Here is a 20,271-nt window from a genome sequence, read left to right as displayed (position 1 = left end):
GGATCTGCTCCTCACAGATAGCGCCTTACACCGACCTCACGGGGACATCTCACCGTGCATTGGGAACATCGTCCGTACTTATATGTTATTATTTACGGGAGATGATCCCAATGTTGTGAGGCGCCCTTTGATAACGTCAATGGTTTTGGTTTTTTATGCGGTCGCTTTTGCCACGTGGATAGATAATGTGCCTAATCAAAACCGTCCACCTGGATTCGATTCGATGTGTGTTTAGCAGTGCCATTGGAACAAGAGATACGATTTTGTTGTGCCACGTGGTGAAAAAGTGTGGTAACACGTGTAGGGAATGGAATGACAGGTGAGTGGGAGCAAGGTCGTCGAGTTTCTAACGTGTTTCAGGCAGACCCGGGAACGAGAGAGGGAGAGATGGATTCGCTGATTATTCCACACAAATCCTTGTCTTCTTTATTCTCCTTCGTTCTTTGCCTTTTCTTCCTCTGAAAGACAGCAACTATCCCATCCTCTTTTCAAATTTCAACTTTCGATCCTCCTTCCTTCCACCACCGCCACCACTACCGGGAAAAGCCTCCACCACCTCCTCCACCAAGAGTACTAGAATCATCTCTTGCCAACATAGTAAGAGGCAGAATGAGTTGAGCGAGGGAGACAAAAAGAGAGTGATTGGAGAGTAGAGCCAAAATGGGGGCGACGCTCTCCAACTTAACGGAGGGGGTGGCAAATGGTTCGACGATTGGACCGGGTCTCGGGGACATACCGGAGAGCTGCGTGGCCTGTGTGTTCATGTACTTGACCCCGCCGGAGATATGCAACCTGGCTCGCCTTAACAGGGCCTTTCGTGGCGCTGCCTCCTCTGACGCTGTCTGGGAATCGAAATTGCCCCATAATTACCAGGATCTCCTCGACTTGTTGCCTCCCGAGAGATACCCAAATTTATCCAAAAAGAACATCTTTGCCCTCCTCTCTCGTCCCATCCCCTTCGACGACGGCAACAAAGTTTGTTTTCTACGACTTCTTTCCTAGAATCCAATCTTTTTAGCCGAGATTGTGAATTTAAGGAAAATTGGATTGTTTTGTCTTTTTCCCCCCTCCTGTTGTTATTTCTTAATTATGTTTTACCTTTGATGTGGGTGCTGGGTGCTTTTCCAGGAGGTCTGGTTGGACAGATTTACAGGAAGGGTTTGCATGTCGATCTCGGCAAAATCGTTGAGGATAACTGGGATCGAAGATCGGAGATACTGGAATTGGATTCCTACCGAAGAATCTAGGTGCGTTTCGTACTTTTCTTGGTGCTATAAAGTATTCTTTAATTGTGCAATGCATTTCATAAACTACCTACAAATAGTATTCTTCTTTTATTTTCTTCATTTTGGGTATTGTAATTTCGGTTGGTTATTTGTTACAGCCTTTTTTTTAATGCAATATATCATGAATTGTTATTTCTATTCTATTTGTTTATTTTTAAACTTACTGTAATGTTGGAGTAGTGCCTCTGATATTTCAGTGGAAAATAGGGATAGAAGAGCAACAGATTCTCTCTCTCTCTCTGTCTCTCTCTCTCTACCCCCGCCCCCGCTCTTTAAAGGTTTTCTGATTAGAAATTTAATACCAATCCAGGTGCTTGCTTTTGCATGCTGTACTTTTTAGATTATGTGAACTGGTTCACTATCATTACTATTGGGTGTTAATCTCTCTGAATGAGGATCTGTTTGTTGCATATTCTAATTCGGGTTAGCTCTATCATTTATATCCTACTATATTCATTGTTCCCCAGCACCTGAAGCCATAAACTTGAAAATGACTAAAAGAGATTGAAAGCCGACTTCCTTCCAATACCGCAGCAGATTTGGTGGTTTTGATATCTACAGCAAAAGAATGGCATTTGAAAATTTGCCTACTCCTTTACAATAATCAGCAGGAAAGTAGTATTGATTCTGTTGATTAATTCGTGAACACAGGAATGCTTTAAATTATGATGCCTGTGTTCCTTTCTTCTGTCTCTGTGGAAGTAAATACTCTCAGTTACTTGCCTGTACTTTCCATGTAATCTTGTATTTGTATTGGTCTTGGAGACACTAGTTGTTGGGTCCTTTGATTTTCACAGGGAAACATGCCTTTTCTTTTTTTCCCCTTCTGGATACAATGCTAAATAGTCCTTTGCCTGCTTTACATCTTAACCTGTGGCAGTTGCCTTTTTAGACAGCAGTTTGTGCCAACTGTCTTTCTAGTTGAGGTTATGTATTATTAAATTTATATTTATTTTTTGACAAGTAATTAGTTTTCTATTTGTTAAAAATTTGACTTTGGAACTCTAAAATCCCATTCTGATGTAAAAAATCTGGGGAAAATGTAATTTGGGTGTTATTGCTTAGTTGAAATGACAAGTGATGTAAATGAAATCTAATAAATATGAGAAATCCATCACCAGTTTTCAACACTGTTGCTAGAGGCATTTGTCCCTCTTCAAGATGATGATGACGGCCATAGGGAAGAATGAAAAACTCCTAAAAGTATCTCTTTCCCCCTTCCAGTTAAGGGGGTGACTTAATATCATTTGGCATGATGGAAAGATATTTTGATGGTCAAAGTTGAGATGATGTTCTACATGGATGTTGAATATGGTTTTGTGCTGTAACTTATGTTGAATATTTAGTTAAGACCATGGGGGCATTTAGAGCCATGCCATTGTATATAAAAGGATGTAGGAATAATATGGGTGATGCAATTGGACTAGGCTGGTGAGTGGACAGGGCCTAGATGTTCTCCAAATTGCTGACTTAGGGGTTTTATCTTTTGTGCTGCACTCTATGCACATATATATGTCCAAACAGGTACACTTCTACTCACAAATAAATAAAACCTCAAATAGATCAACTTTGGAGGGGGAGGAACAGTTAGAATGGGAAGGTTTTCCTTCATATGTTAAAGTTAAATAATGAATTTCATTTTGGTTTGCTAGAGGAGATCTGGATAAAAGTTTATGGCCTGCTGCCTTCGCTTTGGTGCCCAATTTGGTTGGGAACTTGTGTGACTGTTCTGTAGCAACTAATGACTCTCCTTTGGTGCTCCGAACTTGTGAATGGGTAAGAATGAAAGTCCTTATTAGGTCCCAGGTGTCAAAGAAGGTCAAAATAGTAGTTGGTGATGTTAACTATACAATCTGGATTTGGCAAAAAAAATGTTATCAAGTGATCATCCCAAGAAGGCAATATGATCCACTAGTAGAGGTGAAGTGAAGGTTAGAGGGGGGGGGGTGGGGGAGAAGGAAGGTATGTCAAGAACTAGTCAGTGCAAAGACAATGATGATTTCTTTTGCGGAGGTAGGGGTGCAAACGGATCGAATTGTGATCCGACCTGAGACCCGGTCCTATTTGATCGAAGTCGGGTCATCTTTGGATCGGATAATAGGATCCGATAAGAAATTGGATTGGATTTGGATAACCCCTTATCCGACCCGATATATATTATATTTATAAATATAAATATATATAATACATATATATGTTATTTATTTATTTATAAATATATTTTTATATTATATTTTATAAATTTGTTTTTTTTTTATGAATAACTGTATTACTTCATTGAATTTTAAGGAAAGTGTACAAGAGAAAGTGAGAGAGAGACAAGCTCTCTTATCTCTCCCCTTTAACTTTAGTTATAATTACAATTACAGTTGTGCTCAAAATGTTTGAATTCTCCCGACCCCTTGCTTGGCCAGTGCATCAGCCATTGAATTAGCTGTTCTCTTCACCCACTGTATTCTTAGCTCCATGTCCTTTGTGATCCATTTGAATTTTTTCTTCTCATTATTATACTTCCACATCCTACTTTCCTCATCCAGTAGCCAAGCCCTTACCAGCTTGGAATCCCCTTCAATGATTAGCTTTCTAGCATTCATGGTTGTAGCCCTTTGCACTCCTTCCATAACTGTCATTACTTCCACTCTTAGTGAGTCTCCTTCACCTGCTGGGCCTGAGAATAATGCACACACTTTACCCTCCTCATCCCTGAATACACCTCCAATTCCTGACCTTCCTGGGTTTCCCATGCTACTGCCGTAAAATTAAGCTTTATAAGTCCTCTTTCAGGAGTGGTCTAGATAGGAATAACAGGCTGCTTATTGACATTTGAATCTGCCACTGTCTTCCAGTTTCTAATGATATCACCAATGGATATATGTGAGAAGTTTCCTAAGGATTTCAGCCATTGAGCCGCTCTAATCAGAATTGATTCAATCATGGCCTCTTTTATTCTCTCCTTTTCTCTAAAAATTCTTGCATTTCTTTCTTCCCACACTACTCAGATTATTGCTGCCCTAGCACTCTTCCACATGATGTTACCTATCTTCTTTGGCGAAGGACAGGAAGTTGGATCAAAGAGACTTTTGATGTCAGCCGGAGGTGTCCACCTGCATTCAAATAAGGAAAAAAGCCATTCCCAAAAACTAGCAATAAACGGACAAGTAATAAACAAATGAAAGCAAGTCTCACTATTAGCCTTACAAAGAACACACAAGTGTGGGGAAAGGCACCACTTTTTCCTCTTCCTTTGTAGCCAGTCAAAAGTATTTATTCTTTCGTGTACAACTTCCCAACAAAAAGCCACAATCCTAGGTGGGATAGGCTTGCACCCCTTAACAGGAAAAGATTGAAGGGGACTAAGGGGAGGCTGGGTTAACACTTTGAAGAAGGAGTTACAGGAAAACAGGCCCGAAGAGGAAGGTGTCCAAATTCTTTCATCAGACTTATCAGGATTAAAGAAAGTTCCTTTATGGTTTTGGATTAAAGAGAGTACACTATCAATTTCTGAATCCCTTAATCCCCTTCTAAAGCCAAAGTTCCAATCAAAACCATTGACTGAGTTTGAAGGGATTAAGAAAGTTGAAATGGGCTCACTCTTGAAACATGATAAAGAATACAAAGAGGGGTATAAGTCTTTTAAAGGGGAGTTCCCATACCAGATTTGATTCCGAAATTTGATTAAGTTGTCAGGATTGAATTCATACCTTACAAGAGGCAAGAAACAAGGTAGAAATGCTTGTATGGCTTTCCAAGGTGAAGCTCTGGTAGCCCGTTGCAGTGATCCAGCAGCCCATCCATTGTCCAACAACCCGTGTATACTCCATAGTATCCCATCCATTGTCCAACCACCACCCTTGCCCATAGTTTCTCTTTTTCTTTTGGCATTCTTCATAGCCACTTCCCTAGTAGAGGTAAATTTCTTTTTTGAGTATTTCCTATTCCAAGACCCCCAAACCTTTTATCTCTACTGACTATCTCCCAGCACACCTTGTGATCTCTTTTCTCTTCTCCTGGCTCCCATAAGAAGTCCCTTATTAATTTCTCAATGCTCTTGCTTACTCCTGCCGGCATTTTGAAGACTGACAAATAGTACACAAGGAGGTTTACTAGGGTTGACTTTATTAGTGTTATCCTACCTCCTAGGGAAATGTAGCCCTTTTTCCAGCACACCAGTTTCTTTGTCACCTTTTATACAACTGGATTCCAAAAGCTTGAGTCCTTCGGGTTGGCTCCTAAGGGTAAACATAGGTAGCTTAAAGGCCATTGAGAGACATTGCAACCCAAGATTTTAGTACAAACTTCTAACTCTCTATCCTCCATGTTTACACCTGCAATGCAACTCTTCGCGAAATTGACTTTTAATTTGGATAAACTTGCAAAGAGCTGCACTGTCTGCTTTAGGTTCCTAATCCACATCACATCATCCCCTTCACAAAACAATAGGGTATCATTAGCAAATTGTAAATGGGTAACCGACACCCTATCCCTTCCCACTCTCCAACCTCTTAGCAATTGTCTTGTATCAGCTTTTGTTACTAATCTACTCAAGACATCTGCAATGAGGGTGAAAAGAAAGGGAGAAAGGGGGTCTCCTTGTCTAATACCACGCTATGCTTTGAAAAAATCCACCACAGTACCATTTACAAGCACCGAATAATGACATGATTGGATACAAACCCCAGATCCATTTGCACCACCTTTCCCCAAAGCCAAAGTGACTTAAAACCTCCATCAGAAAGGACCAATCCACCATATCATAGGCTTTTTCCAGATCCAATTTACAAACTATGCATTTTCTTCCAAATCTTTTCATTTCTTCAAGGCACTCATTTGCTATCAGAACTTGATCTGTTATTTGTCTATTCTGAACAAAAGCCCCTTGGTTAGGAGAGATGATGGAAGGGAGCACTTTTTTTATCCTCAAAGATAACACCTTAGCTATGATATATGATGAAAATAATTTGTTATATTATTTATTTATTTATAAAAAGCATATATATATATATGATGAAAATAATTAAAAAATACTTGTATTTTTTTGTTTCCTACTTTATTTAAATTAGTATATTTTATTTTTCTTTAATAATTTATTACTTTTTAAAGAAAACAAGTCGGATCGGATCAGATCTGAAGATCCGACTTACCGATTGGATTCAAATTCAAATCGAGTCCTATCAAATCCATTCAGATCTTTGGATCGGATTGGATCTGACATGAACAGTGCTGGATCGGATTCAAATATACCCTAATTTGAATCTGATCCGATCCGTTTGCATCCCTATGTGGAGGTGGATAGTGAGGTGTTGGGCTTCTTTCGGAAGAGGAGTTGTCTCTAACAGATTGCATCGAACATGATGAAAGACTATGATAGTATGTTTGTGGATCTTGGCGCCAAGGGGGAGCTTGATGCTAGCCATTGGACGGAGATGGAGGGGTATCTTGAGGGGGAGGGGCTAGGGCTAGGGAAATTCAAAAATCAAATTTGAAAAGGGAGACCTAGAACCATTCCAGAGAGTTCCTAAAGGAGCTGATTAAGGAGTGCCTATTAGAGTTACACACTTACATGTGGTGACTAGAGGAGGAGAGAGGGGATATGAGGCCTGGAATTAGGGCTGTTCATAAAAAGGACCAAACTGACCAAACCAGTCCGTCTTAACCCAAGATGGTCGGTTTTCAAAGTTGGCCATTCAGTTTTGGTTTAAAAAAAACCATAACTCGACTAGTCGGTTTGGTTTTAGTTTGAGTCCGTAAACCGAAAGTAACCCAAATTGACTGACTATAAGAGTAATTTTAAAATTTCTAATGCTAACATGCCAAAACAAAGGGAATGGAATTGTCTCCCACTCTCTCTGTCCCCGATGTTCTAGTTGGCAATCTTCATAATTCCCCAAAAATAGTTATAGTTCATTCAAAATATTGTCTTGTACTCATTTATTGTTAGTATTGTATACCAGAATAAATGGGTAAAAGACAACTTTTATTTCTTAACTCTCGTGTTGTTTTACTTTTCCTCTTCCCATATTCGAAAAGTTGTCTTGAGGCTCAACAGCCAAATAAGGACAAAAATCATAAAATCAAATGCTTGACAGTCTGCATTCCTTGGGCCATGACCCAAATCCCATTAATGACCACAATCTCCACTCAGTTGGATTTAAATTGACTGACTTGACAACAGTTCGGTTTTGATGTTCATTTGGTTGGTAAAAAATCCAACCTGAGTAGTTAGGTTCTGTTGACACAGTTGAGGATCCAATCTATTACGGGAGAAGGAATAGGTGGGGCAAAGGAACCTAGCCAAATGACTTAAGGGCTACCCCAATTTTTGAAATAATGAGAGCCCGAGTGAGCTAGGACTAATAGGGATCTTGGGGTCGACTAGAATGCCTGAGTTAGGTTGAGATAAGTTAGAGAAACTTGGAAATGTCAAGGGGAAAAAGGGGGTTGTTAGGGCTCAATTGACAATGCTCCTAGCGCAGGAATACTATTGAGAGGAGCTTGGTTTAGTGGCAACAATGTTAAATACCAAGATATGGCAATGGCGACTGTGGTGGAGATTGATTTAACAAAAGAAGGCTCAAAGATCATTAGAAGGAGGTGGAGATTTGGGCAAACTCAGATTTGTTATTGGTGGAAATGGAGGAGAACCCATTGGAAGTGACTCCATTAGTTGCAATTAGAGAGAATCAGGACTTGGAAGATCAACCAAGGGTTGGTGGCTATGTTTAGTAGTGCAAACGGTGGAAAGAAAAAATCAGGTACAAGTCAAACTAATTTGAACAGGGGGTGGTAACCAATAGGGGGAGAAGGAAAAGGGGTTGATGAACAAAATCAAGATTGGTAATGTCAAAAATGCTAGAGTTGGAGAAATTCCTTGGGGTTTTCATAGAAGGGATGGAGGTAGAGATAGCAAAGTTCCTAGAGGCTATCAAATAGAGGGTGCTTGAAGAAAAAGGTAGGGCAAATGTGAAGAGAGGGGAAGGGTAGAGAAATAAGTAGGCTGGGCTGGCATGGGGATTGATGGATAAAGCTGGAGTTGGAGAAGGTTCTTCAAGGGGAAGTAGATAGGTGTAAGGGGATTAATGGGTTTTCGTAAGGAAAGGGAAGTATTTTCTGTTTGTCTTAATGGAGCAGAAAATACTTTCATGGAACGTATGAGGTTTGGGGTCAGGGAGGAGAAGGGTAGTGATTAGTGGGTTTTTGAAACAATGGAGGGCGGATGTGGTTTTGATTCAGGAATCAAAATTGGAGTATATCAATATGGTTCTCGTGAGGAGTGTTTGGGGGGGAATCAGGGAAGGAAAAGTAAGGTGGTAGTACAAACCAGCTGCAGGTGGTGCAGGTGGGATTTTGAATTTGACAATGTGAGATCCAACTAATTGCTGATTACTTGCACATAAAATTGGTGACTTCTCGGTGTCGGTGGAATTCCAAGTGGTGGTGGGAGTGAATTGTTTGATTACTAAATTACTAATGTACATGGGCCTACTTATGAGAGGAGTGGGAGTTGAATGTGGGAGGATCTTGATGATGCAAGAAGTGTTGCTCACATACCATGAATGCTTGGAGGGGGATAGGACACCATGGATGGATGGATTTACTAGCATGTATTACAAGTAGTGCTATGGCATAATCAAAACAGATATTATGGGGAGCTTTGAGGTGACTTCTTTAGGAATGCCTCATTAGAAGGGAGTTTGAACACAACATTTATTATCCTGATTCCCAAGGTGGAGGGTGCTGAGGAAATGAGAGACTTCAGACAAATCAGCCTGCTTAACAGTTATTACAAAATTCTGGCAAAGGTATTAGCTCAAAGCATGAAGAAAGTTATGGGGACAGTCATTTCATGCCAAAAAATACTTTTATGATCGGAGACAATTGCTGGAATTTTTTTGAAGAATAAAAATAAAATTTCATGAAAATAAAAAACTGATTACAGATGACAGCAGGTGTTGAGGCAACACCCGGAGCAACACTAACCAAATACAACAAAAACCAAGGAAGAAACTGAGGAGAGAAACACATTCTCCAAAGATCTTCCAGCTGAATTGAAACTCCTGATCCACACCTTCTTCCTGACTGCCACCATCCTAAACTTTTTCCGAATGCCGGTACCCCAACATTTAATCTTCTTCCTCACCATCACCATCCTCATTTCTTGCCTCTCCTCCTCCTACTGCAATATCCTCTTCCTCACTGTCACCAGCCCAAGGGTCCTGTCTCCATCCATACTGAATACAGCCTCCTTGACTTCTTGCTCATCAAAGTGTCTCTCCAGCCAAGCCTGCTTCTCCTCCGACAAAATAAGGCCATCCCAAGTGCTCAAGAAGAAACTTCTACTGCTTTCCTTTACATACAGCTCCTTGAAAAAGAAAAAAAAAAGTTATAATGGTCTCCATAATCTCCTCTTGATACTCCACTTCTCTTTGACCCACCTTCAGTTTAGAGATGTAATTTTTTCTTCGTTTTCCAGAAGCATAGCTGTGAAAAAATCTTGTATTATTGTCTCCTTCAACCATCTTACTGATCTCTGCCTCCAATGCACTTCCTCCTGATAATCTTTTCCAAGTCCTTCCCCAGGGCCTCTCTTTTTCTTCTACCTTCACCATCCAAAATCCCATTCTGCTCCTTGACATCTAGCTCTTCCAATTCTTGAATTAAATTGTTTTTTCTTTTCTCTTCCACAAAGGCTTTGAATTCGCCTTTAATTTCCTCTTCAAATACTTCAGCTTCTATAGAAAACAAAACCCATCCCTGTGGTCTGCAAACTAGATTTAGAGAAGGCCTATGACCTAGGTGATGGGGAGTTTTGGGTTTGGAAACAGATGGTGTAAATGGATTTGGGGTTGTGTTAAGAGCTGCCACTATTCAATCTTGGTGAATAGAGCTGTAAGGGATTTCTTTTCTGCCTCAAGGGGAATAAGACAAGGAGACCCACTCTTATTCCCCTTCCTATTCACTCTAGTTGTAGATGTTTTGGGCAGATTGATTTATAGAGCTGATGCGAGGAACTTAGTAAACGGGTGGAGAATAGGAAGGGAGCAAGTACCACTAACACACTTACAGTTCACAAATGACACAATTCTTTTCTGTGAAGGTGGGGACATAAATTGGATAGGGAACCTGAAATTGGCCATACAATTATTTGAGCAGATGTCCAATCTAAAAGTGAACTTTGATAAGAGCTGTTTGGTGGGAGTGAATTTGGAGGAGAGAGAGGTAAGTGAATATGTGGGGTTATTAGGGTGTGCAATTTCGGATTGGCCATTGACTTATTTGGGTCTCCCCTTAGGAATGAAGGACAACTTCTGGAACCCGGTTCTAGAAAGACTTGAGAAAAGGCTTGCTTCATGGAGGAAAAATTATCTTTCTCTAGGGGGGAGAATCACTTTAATTAGGTCTACCCTAGCTAATCTTCTTGTTTGCTTTCTGTCGGTGTTTAAGATTCCCGCAAAGATCTCAAGTAGAGTGGAAAAGTTAATAAGGGATTTCTTGTGGGAACCAGGAGAGGAGAAGAAAGACCATAGGGTGAGTTGGGAGGTGGTAACTAGAAGCAAGCAGTTAGGAGGGCTTGGGATTGGGAATATCAGGAAAAGAAACATGGCATTGTTGGGGAAATGGTTATGGAGGTTTCCAATGGAAAGGGACAAACTCTGGACGAAGATTGCGGCTAGTATACATTGGCTGGAAAACAATGACTGGGATCCAGGAATCTTGGCAAGGACTACAGCTGCTTCTCCTTGGAAAGCCATTCATGATTTGCTTTCGGTTTTCTCCCCTTGGATAAGGTATGAGCTGAACTTTGGTAATCTTGTAAAATTTTGGGAGCAACCTTGGGTTGGGGACTCATCTCTGATGGACCAATTTCCCTCCTTATATGCGTTGTCAGACCTGAAGAATGAACCCATTTCTTCTTTCTTAGTTCCTTCTGATTCTAATTCCGGTTTTGGATGGAATCTAGGGTTGAGGAGAACAATAAGGGATACAGATTTGGGCTGCCTGTTGTCTCTACTAGCCACCCTTGAAAATGTTTTCTTGGACTCGAGTAAGGATGACTCCAGAATTTGGACCCCATCCTCCAATGGTTCCTTCTCCCGTGCGTCGTTTTTTGAGATCTTGGTCCATCCTCCTGCTCCCTTTGGCCTTTTCTTCCCTGTTAATGAGATTTGGAGTAAACCCATTCCTCCTCGGGTTGGTAGTTTTTGTTGGGAAACTTTCCTGGAAAGAATAAACACAACCAACTTGCTTCAAAAAAAGAGACCTAATTCTTGCTTACTTCCCAATAGGTGTGTTCTTTGTAAAGCTAATGGTGAAACGGCTTACCACCTTATGGTTACTTGTCCGGTTACTAAGACTATTTGGGAATGGGCTTCATCCTTGTTTGGATGCACTTGGAATCCCCCCGTGAGTTTGCAAATCTTGTTCTCTCCCTCGTTCTCTAGATGGCTTAAGAAAAGAGGGAAGATCATGTGGAGAAGCATTAGAGGCGCTGTGTGCTGGTTCGTATGGGAAGAGAGGAGCTCTAGACTTTTTTCAGACAAGGAAAGATCTATGGAAAATTTAACTGAACTGATACACTTAAGGGTCAGTCATTGGCTGAAATCTTTGGAGCTTTTTTCAGACTTCTCCATGGCTGATCTTTTGAGAAAGTGGAAAGAAGTTGCTACCTCGGCTCAGTGCAAAAGGACCTCTAGACCTTCTTGGTCCCCCCCCCCCCCCCCTTTCAGGATTCATGAAACTGAATTTTGATGGTTGTAGTTTAAGGAATCCTAGGCCTTCTGGGATTGGGGGAGTTTTCAGAAACGAGGCTGGGATTGTTTTTGCTATGTTTTCTGGCCCTATTGGTGAGGGTGACTCTCTTAGGGCATAGATTTTATTAGCTTTGGAAGGAATGAAAAGAGCAAGAGAATTAAACATTTGGTGCTTGATCATTGAAGGGGACTCAGAGGTGGTAATTAGGTGGTTGAAGGAAGACAACAATGGTTTGTGGAGCTACAGAAATGAAAAGAAAAAAATTAAATGGCTGAGTAGGGATATTGAGGTGAAGTACAGTTGGGAGAAGAGAAGTGCTAATTCCATGGCTGATGGGTTAGCCAAGCAAGGGGTGCTTAAGGATTCTTTGTTTTGGGCCACTTTTTAGCTTTCCTTCTTGTTCTCTGTTGTGGGGGAGTTAAGATATTTTACCTCCCCTCTCTTGTACTCAAAGTTTCACAATTTTTATAATCTAATAAAACATTCTGTTATTGATAAAAAAAAAAAAACAAAAACCATCCCATCCTTCTTACACTCCTCCCACCACAGAGCCACTTCTTGCCGAAAGTCCTTGTGAAGGGTTCAAGCCTTCTCCATAGTCCATCCTAAAAGGGGAATTCCCCCTTATAACTTCTGCTTGCAAAATGATCATCCAATGGTTCGAAGTGCACCAAGGTCTAATATTCTGAAATCTGAAATAGGTTAGGAAAATGCTCCTCCCAATCTGCAGTCATAAAAAATCTGTCGAGCCTACAACTTACCCCATTTTCCTGCATATTTGACTAGGTATTTCCTATTATGAAGAGAAATGTGACGGAGATTGTGTTTTGTGATAAACCGAGAAAAGTCTCTCATGCTTCTGGTTGTTTGCCTACTGTTAGAACTTTTGTGGAGTATTCTTCTTTTTGCTCCTTTTCTTCCCTTCCATTCGTCGTTCTCCCTTTTTGCATTGCCACCCTTATGATGCATGCAATCCCATTATCAAGGTGCATATCCAGTACAGGCATTGACTTCCCTACACATCTTTTCAGGCTGCTTGGATGCTAATATGTTCTTGGCAATCGCCCCTCGCCATGTTGATCTCATTTTAGGTGTGCTAGGCATGTTACTAAACCTTGCCCCAACCTCTAGACTGACTACCTCACCCATTGCATGTGCAACACAATCCTGACCCTGTCTTGGGTGTTCCGCCATGTATTACTATCTGAGATCATCTGTGATTCTTAGAATCTTGAAATATCAGAGCAATGTTGTATCATTGGCACAGGATGTTTGGGGTTTGTTCTGTAATAACCTTTGTTGATCTTGGTCCAACCTCTTTAAACAATGTGTTGCCCCCTGCCTTCTTGTATCAATTCGGTCCAACCTGTCAACAACCTTGGTTCATGCTGGTTCATGACATGTCACCCTCTGATTTGTTACCAAGATTCTACCACCAACAGTGGAGATGGAGAGAAAAACTGCTGTTCTGTACTTTGAAGATCAATTTAAGGAAGAGCTCTATCATTCCAGTAAAGGGGGTGGAGGGTTTGGCTGAAGTTTTAGATTGTAAGATTGAGACAATGGAGAAGAAACTCTCCATGTGGAAAGCAAAATATCTTTCTAAAGGTGGGGGAGTCACCTTAATCAAACACATTTTTTTTTTTTTCAGTCTGCCTACCTACTTTATGTCCCTATTCCCTATCCCTAAAAAGATTGTAAAAAGAATTGAAAAACTCCAGATGGATTATTTTTGTTGTTGTGGAGGAAATGAAGATCCATGCAGTTAGGTGGGACCAAATATGTCTTCCAATTGAGGATGGGGGCCTGGGCATTAAGAGAGTATCAGATTTCAATGTGGTCTTATCAGGGAAGTATATATGGAGGTTTGCGGTAGACAAGGATGTCTGTAGAGGAAACCAATTGCTCAAAAGTTTGGTGTGTCCAGAGGCAATTGGGCCTCAGAAGACCCTTTCTCCTCACCTGGGAACTCTATTTGGAAAGGTATAATGAAGGTCTATAATGAGTTCTTCAAGGGGGTTGAATAAAAGTTGGGGGATGGGGCAGGATTAATTTTTTGCATGATCCCTTGTTTTTCAATAGACGCTTGGCTGAATGTTTCCCTCATCTGTACCTTTTGGAGCTTCTGCAAGTCTTGAGTTATCAGTCAATTAGAGTGTGTCATGAAGATAGGTGGTGCTGGAGATGGGAGAAAATTGGCTTATTTTTTGTTAGTTCTTTTGCCTCGAATATAGATTGGCGAGGAGTCGATCCTACCCCTGCAAATTGGAGTGGAAGTCTTCAGTTCCCTCTAAAATTAAGTTTCTGGTGTGAACCATTTCTTTGGGTAAATGGCCTAACAAGAGATGGCTTAGTGAGAAGAGGGCTTCAGTTCCAGGATTTGACTAGTGTATTCTGCAGGCAGCACTTGAATTGGATAAAGCCTAGATCTTTCAAAGAGTTGTTTGATGGCATGGCTGATTGGTGGTTTAAGTAATCGGTATAAAACTTTGTGGGAGATGGTGCCTACAGTTATAATATGGACAGTTTGGTCTGAGAGGAATAGAAGAATTTTCAGTAACAAATTCAAAGGTGATGAGGAGATGGTGCAGCAGGTTGTGGGGAGGTTGGCTTTTGGGACCTCCACCTGAAAGGAGTTCCACCATGAATCTATGTGGCAGGTATTATACTCTTAAAAGTGTGTTGGACTTGTAATTGTATTTGTTTTGTAGAGGAGTTTCTGCTTGTTTAGGGGTTATCTTGTTGCCTCCTGTTGATCTTGTGTTTTATCTGACTAATAAAATTTTGCTCTAGTTTATCTTGTAATTTTCTCAGTAAGATGTTATGCACTCTAGTTTGTATTTCTTTTTCTGATTAAAAATGTTTTACTTGTTACTGAAAAAATTACTTTAACTTAACAAAAAAGTCATTTTGATTTGCAAGTTGCAACTTTGTTTGCTCTTGAGAAGGGGAGATCCTATTGGTGGTTAAACTCTATTTCCTTTAACTAGTTCTTTTGTATGCAATACGTCAATCTGACTCAAGTATTTTTTTATAACAAAGCTTAGAAAAATTTATGGACAAAAGAAAAAAATAAAATAAACACCCTTTCTGCCTAGGTTATGACTTGTGACAAACTAATTGAACATGTTTCTATTTTCTTATGAAAAATTCCAGCTTCTTAACTGACATATTAAACAAAGACAGAAAAAAGAAGACTATAATCAACACTCAGAAGTATTAATTAATAGCATTATTATGCAGTTAAACTGAACTACTTGTGCTGGTATGGAGACTTAGACAAGGGTGCTATACAGGCACGAACTCCAAGACAGTGTTGTAGCTCGGGGTTGCGGAACTCACAAGAAGTTGAAAATGCTTTAATTTTTTTATTTTCAAGAGGAAGGATAAAAAGAAAAGAAAAGGAGAATATGAGAAAAAGAGTAGCTCGCCAATAATGCATGGACATGAATATGGGAATCAGAATCCAATACATGTTCAGATGTTTGACTTGGAATGGTGAAAAAATGGACTCACTATAGAAATGTAAATACTATTCAAATGGTCTTTTTCTTTGATAATTCTATTGGAATGGACATGTATTTTGAAGTCTAATGTCATATACCTATAAAAAATAGGTCTAAAAGTTTATCTGTTGCTAGGCAGAATTCTGTAAGAAAATGTTGCATACATGTATATTAGCTATTCACTTTTACGAAATGAGCAAGGAGAAAACGGGGCAATATTTTGCTAGTAGGTAGAATCCCCACAAAGCTAATCGGTCAAGAGTATGCTAAAGTGGAATAAAAGATACAAATACATGAAAGTTTTGAGAATGGGTGAAGACTCGAATTCAAGGGAGGAATCCATCTGGTATTGCCAGGCAATTTGTTTTTGTAGAAAACATAGAAATAGCTATTGAAGTGCTGATCTCGTTCTAGAATATCTTGAATGAGTTTTGTTAAAATACAGTTTTTGTTCTAGGGTTATTTTAGTCTTTTCCCTTCTTTTAAATCAGTGTTTTGTTTCTATTCTTAAGTCTCTGTATACAGGGCTAGTAATGTAATTTTACTTTTCATTATGAATCAAACATACAGGGCGGCAGTTCTCTCTCTCGATAGAGACTGATTATCCCTATTCTGTTCGACTTCTTCTCCTCTTCTTTTCCATCTCTTCTCATTCTAGGCTCATATCAGAAGTTTCCTTTTATTTATTAATTAAATACAGGCCTGATAACATGGTATCAGAGCCTGGTTGATCGGGTTTCTTGACTGCATCAGTGAAGGACTCCTGGAACTGGTTCGGCTGAGGTTTTCTACTAATACAAGAAGAAAGGAAAGGGAAGAACTGAAAAGGACTAATTGCCCAAAAGGTTAGGAGGCTTCTATGCCTCAAGTTGCTTCGTTGGTTGACTGTTTGATGGTGTTTTAGACCCCCTCTACTCGACAGTTCGAAGAGGGGCTGTGAATGTGAAGTTTGGGTGATTGATGTTTGTGGTTGATGGTGTTTTAGACCCCCTCTACTCGACAGTTCGAAGAGGGGCTGTGAATGTGAAGTTTGGGTGATTGATGTTTGTGGTTGATGTGCTTCGGAACCATTAGATAAGTCGGTTGAGCGCTGTTGTTGAGTTGGGAAGGTGTTCGTCTTGGGAGAATGTTGCAGAAATTATTGATGGTAGCTTCTGGCAATGAATACAAAACAAGTGTGATGGTACAACCTGATTTCATGGCTGTACAGATGACGTCGGTTAAACTTAATGTTACCAACTATGTACCATGGGCGAAGTCGGTTGAGGTAAATTTGACGGCAAGAGGAAAGTTAAAATATATTAAAGAAAACAAACCAGACCCAGGAGCTGTAGGGTATAATGATTGGATCCAGGAGAATGCACAGATTATGACATTTCTTTGGAACAGTATGGAACCTCATATCAGTGTGAACTTGATGTTCTTTGCATGCTAAGCAGTTGTATTCAGGACAAGAGAATGTAACTAGAATCTATCAATTGTATTAAGAGTATTTTGAACTACAACAAGGTGATAGGAGTGTGTAAGAGTACTATGCTTGCTTGAAGAGTCTGCAGAATGAGTTGGATTCGTATCAGTCCCTTTTGATTGATCTCAAAGTGCAAAAACAATAGAGATATTAGTTGGAGGTGGCACATTTTCTTTCGGGATTGAGGTCTAAATTTGAACTGGTGTGTGCCCAGATTTTAGGTAGCAGTGATATTACCTACACTATCAGAAGTTTTCTCTAGAGTAAGAAGGGCTATGAGTCCACATACAGATAGCTCTCTAGTATTAAAGAAGTCTGCCCTAGCTGCAACTAGAGGTGGTAGAGGTGGCTCACGTTGTAGAAGCAGCTATCCCAGAGGGGGTAATTGTTGTGTGAGAGGAGGTTATAGTGGTAGTAGAGATGGGAATTTTTAGAGGTTGTGGTGTTAGTGTTGCTGGTCGAGGAATGATCAAAGAATGCTACTATTATGGACGGGAAGGACATGCTATGAACTACTGTTATGATCTGCATGGCCCACCATCTACTTGGGCCAATAATGCTACTGTAGAAGGAGATATTGGTACTACAGGAGATTACTCTAGTGCTTTAGGTACTGGGAAGAAGGAAATGGTTTCCATCACCCGAGAAGAGTATGAAAAACTTCGTCTATTTTCTTCTTCTTCTTCTTCTTCTTCTTCTTCTTCTTCCGGTTATATTGCAACTCTTGCAAAGTCAGGTACAACATATCTTGTTTCCTCTTCTAAACCATAGATTACTGATTCTAGGGCCTCAGATGACATGACTGGGTCCTCAAACCTATTTGCATCTTTATCCCCTCCCTCTACTGCCCAATCGATTACTATGACTGATGGTGCTACCTCCCTTGTTTCTGGTATCGGTGATGTTACTTTACATTCTAATTTCACTCTACCGTCGATTTTATATGTTCTTAAATTTCCTTTGAGTCTTATGTTTGTTAGCAAGTTGACATAATCTTTGAATTGCTTCATTTCATTCTTTCCATCCTATTGCATTTTTCAAGATATCGAGACGGAGAAGACAATTGGTGGCGGGCATGAAGCTGGAGAGTTGTATTATCTCAATGGTGGTGGATCACAGACAACTCTTCATTCCTCTATTACACAGTTGCAGTGACATTGTCGAATGGGTCACCCTTCTCTTCTAGCTCTCAAGAGTCTTGTTCTAGATGTTGTGTCTGTTCATGAGTTACAGTGTGAAGTTTATCAACTTAGTAAACATCATCGCATCTCTTTTGTTCCAAGGGAATCTACTAAGGTCTCGAGTCTTTTTGCACTTGTTCATTCGGATGTTTGGGATCCTTGTCTAGTTGAATCTTACAATGGGTTTGAATATTTTATTTCCTTTGTTGATGATTTTTCAAGAATGACTTGGATTTATTTAATGAAATGTATAGAGGTGTTTGATATATTTCTCTCCTTTTATGCTGAAATTAAGAATCAATTTAGTATCTCTATTAAATACTTTCGATTTGACAATATTTCCAACACCCATTTTGTATGTTCTTTCAATCTCATGGCATAATACATCAATCATCTTGCTCCTCCACTCCACAACAAAATGGAGTAGCTGAGAGGAAGAATAGACATTTACTTGACACTGCTCGGGCACTTTTGATTAAAATGTCAGTTCCAAAAATATATCGGAGTGATGCCGTTCTTACTTCTTGCTTTCTCATTAATCGTATGCCATCTTCTGTGTTAAGTGGTTCCTCTCTCTCCTTTTTGTATTGTCTATCCTTCTCAATCTTTGTTTCCTTTGCCTCTGCATGTCTTTGGTTGTTTTTGATTTGTTCATCGCTTGGGTCCGGCGTTGGATAAGTTGGATGCTTATGCTTTTAAATGTGCTTTTTTGGGGTACTCTCCGACCCAGAAAGGATATAAGTGCTACAGTCCTTCCCTTCGCTGCTCCTTTGTTATTCTTGATGTGACCTTTGAAAAAAGAGATTCTCTACTTCTCTTGATACTCTATCCCCACTTCCTCTTCCCTTATCTGTGGAGGAGGTGTCTGTGACTGCTCCTATTGTTCAAGAGTGTATGCTCATGGCCCTCGTAGTATTGTGTTTCAGCCTTCTCCATCTCCATCTCAGCCATCATCGACTCCTTTGTTGACAGATCCATCTCATTTTGATCTCCCCCATTGCGCTTTGCTAAGGTAAGTGTGCTTGTACTGAACATCCAATATCTTGTTATGTTTCATTTGCCCATTTATCTCCATCCTATTGGAATTTTGTATCCCTTCTATCGTTTGTGTTTGTTACTAGATCTCTTCAGGATGCTCTTCTCTCTGCGGAATAGAAGAGGGCGATGGATGAGGAATTTCATGCTCTTCAATATAATCATACATGGGACCTTACTTCTCTGCCTCTAGGGAAGAAAGCAGTTGGTTGTCAATGGGTTTACACTGTTAAGTATCTTGCTGATGGTAGTGTGGAGAGATATAAAGAACGCTTAATAGCCAAAGGGTATACACAAAACTATGGTGTTGATTTTTTTTTTTTTTTTTTTTTTTTTTTTTTTTATGAATAACCCATGGTGTTGATTATATTGATACTTTTTCACCTATAGCTAAAATGGGTTCAGTCCGGGTGCTTATTTCCTTGGCTACACACTTTGATTGGTCGTTGTTTCAGTTGGATATTAAAAATGCATTTCTTCATGGTGACCTAGAGGAGGTGTATATGGAGCAACCTCCAGGGTGTGTCGCTCGGGGGGGGGGGGAGGTAAGGTGTGTCGGTTGAAGAAAGCAATTTATGGTTTGAAACTATCTCCGAGGGCCTGATTTGGAAGATTCAGTAGTGTAGTACACCGATTTGGGATGGCACAATGTAGGGTTGATCATTTAGTGTTTAGTAGAGATACTACCTTTGGGAAGATTGTGTTGGCAGTCTATGTTGATGACATTATTATCACAGGAAGTGATGAGCGTGGCATTGAAAAGCTCAAATGGGTCTTACAAAGCCAGTTCTAGACTAAGGACTTGGGGCACTTGAAATATTTTCTGGGCATAGGAGTAGCAAGGTCAAAGTGGAGAATCTCTTTCTCACAAAGGAAGTATGTGCTTGACCTGTTGGAAGAAACTTGTCTTTTAGGGGCAAAGCCAGTGGATACCCTATAGATCCAAATGTGAAGATGTTTGATAGTGAGGGGGAGCCCCTAGCTGATCCTGAACGGTACAAGAGAGTAATTGGAAAACTGATTTATTTAACCATTACAAGACCAAG

At 40.1% G+C, this 20,271-nt stretch overlaps 1 protein-coding gene across 1 annotated transcript in view; it reads left to right on the top strand.

Annotated features, from left to right (window-relative positions):
• The first annotated feature begins 325 nt into the window (after window positions 1-325).
• LOC148847263 (F-box protein PP2-A15-like) overlaps window positions 326-20,271 on the top strand; it is a 30,385-nt gene continuing 10,439 nt past the window's right edge. Inside the window, exons 1-2 of the mRNA XM_088948462.1 lie at window positions 326-975; window positions 1,129-1,247. Coding sequence (XP_088804588.1) covers window positions 661-975; window positions 1,129-1,247 — 434 coding nt within the window. The 5' untranslated portion in view covers window positions 326-660. The remainder of the gene's footprint in view (window positions 976-1,128; window positions 1,248-20,271) is intronic.

This window comes from Nelumbo lutea, chromosome 6 (assembly GCF_056320005.1).
Source record: "Nelumbo lutea isolate HS-2025 chromosome 6, American lotus-T2T, whole genome shotgun sequence".
In the NCBI taxonomy this organism is placed as follows: Eukaryota; Viridiplantae; Streptophyta; class Magnoliopsida; order Proteales; family Nelumbonaceae; genus Nelumbo; species Nelumbo lutea.
Note: the sequence above shows the minus strand (reverse complement) of the source record. Positions and strands in the feature narration are given on the sequence as shown.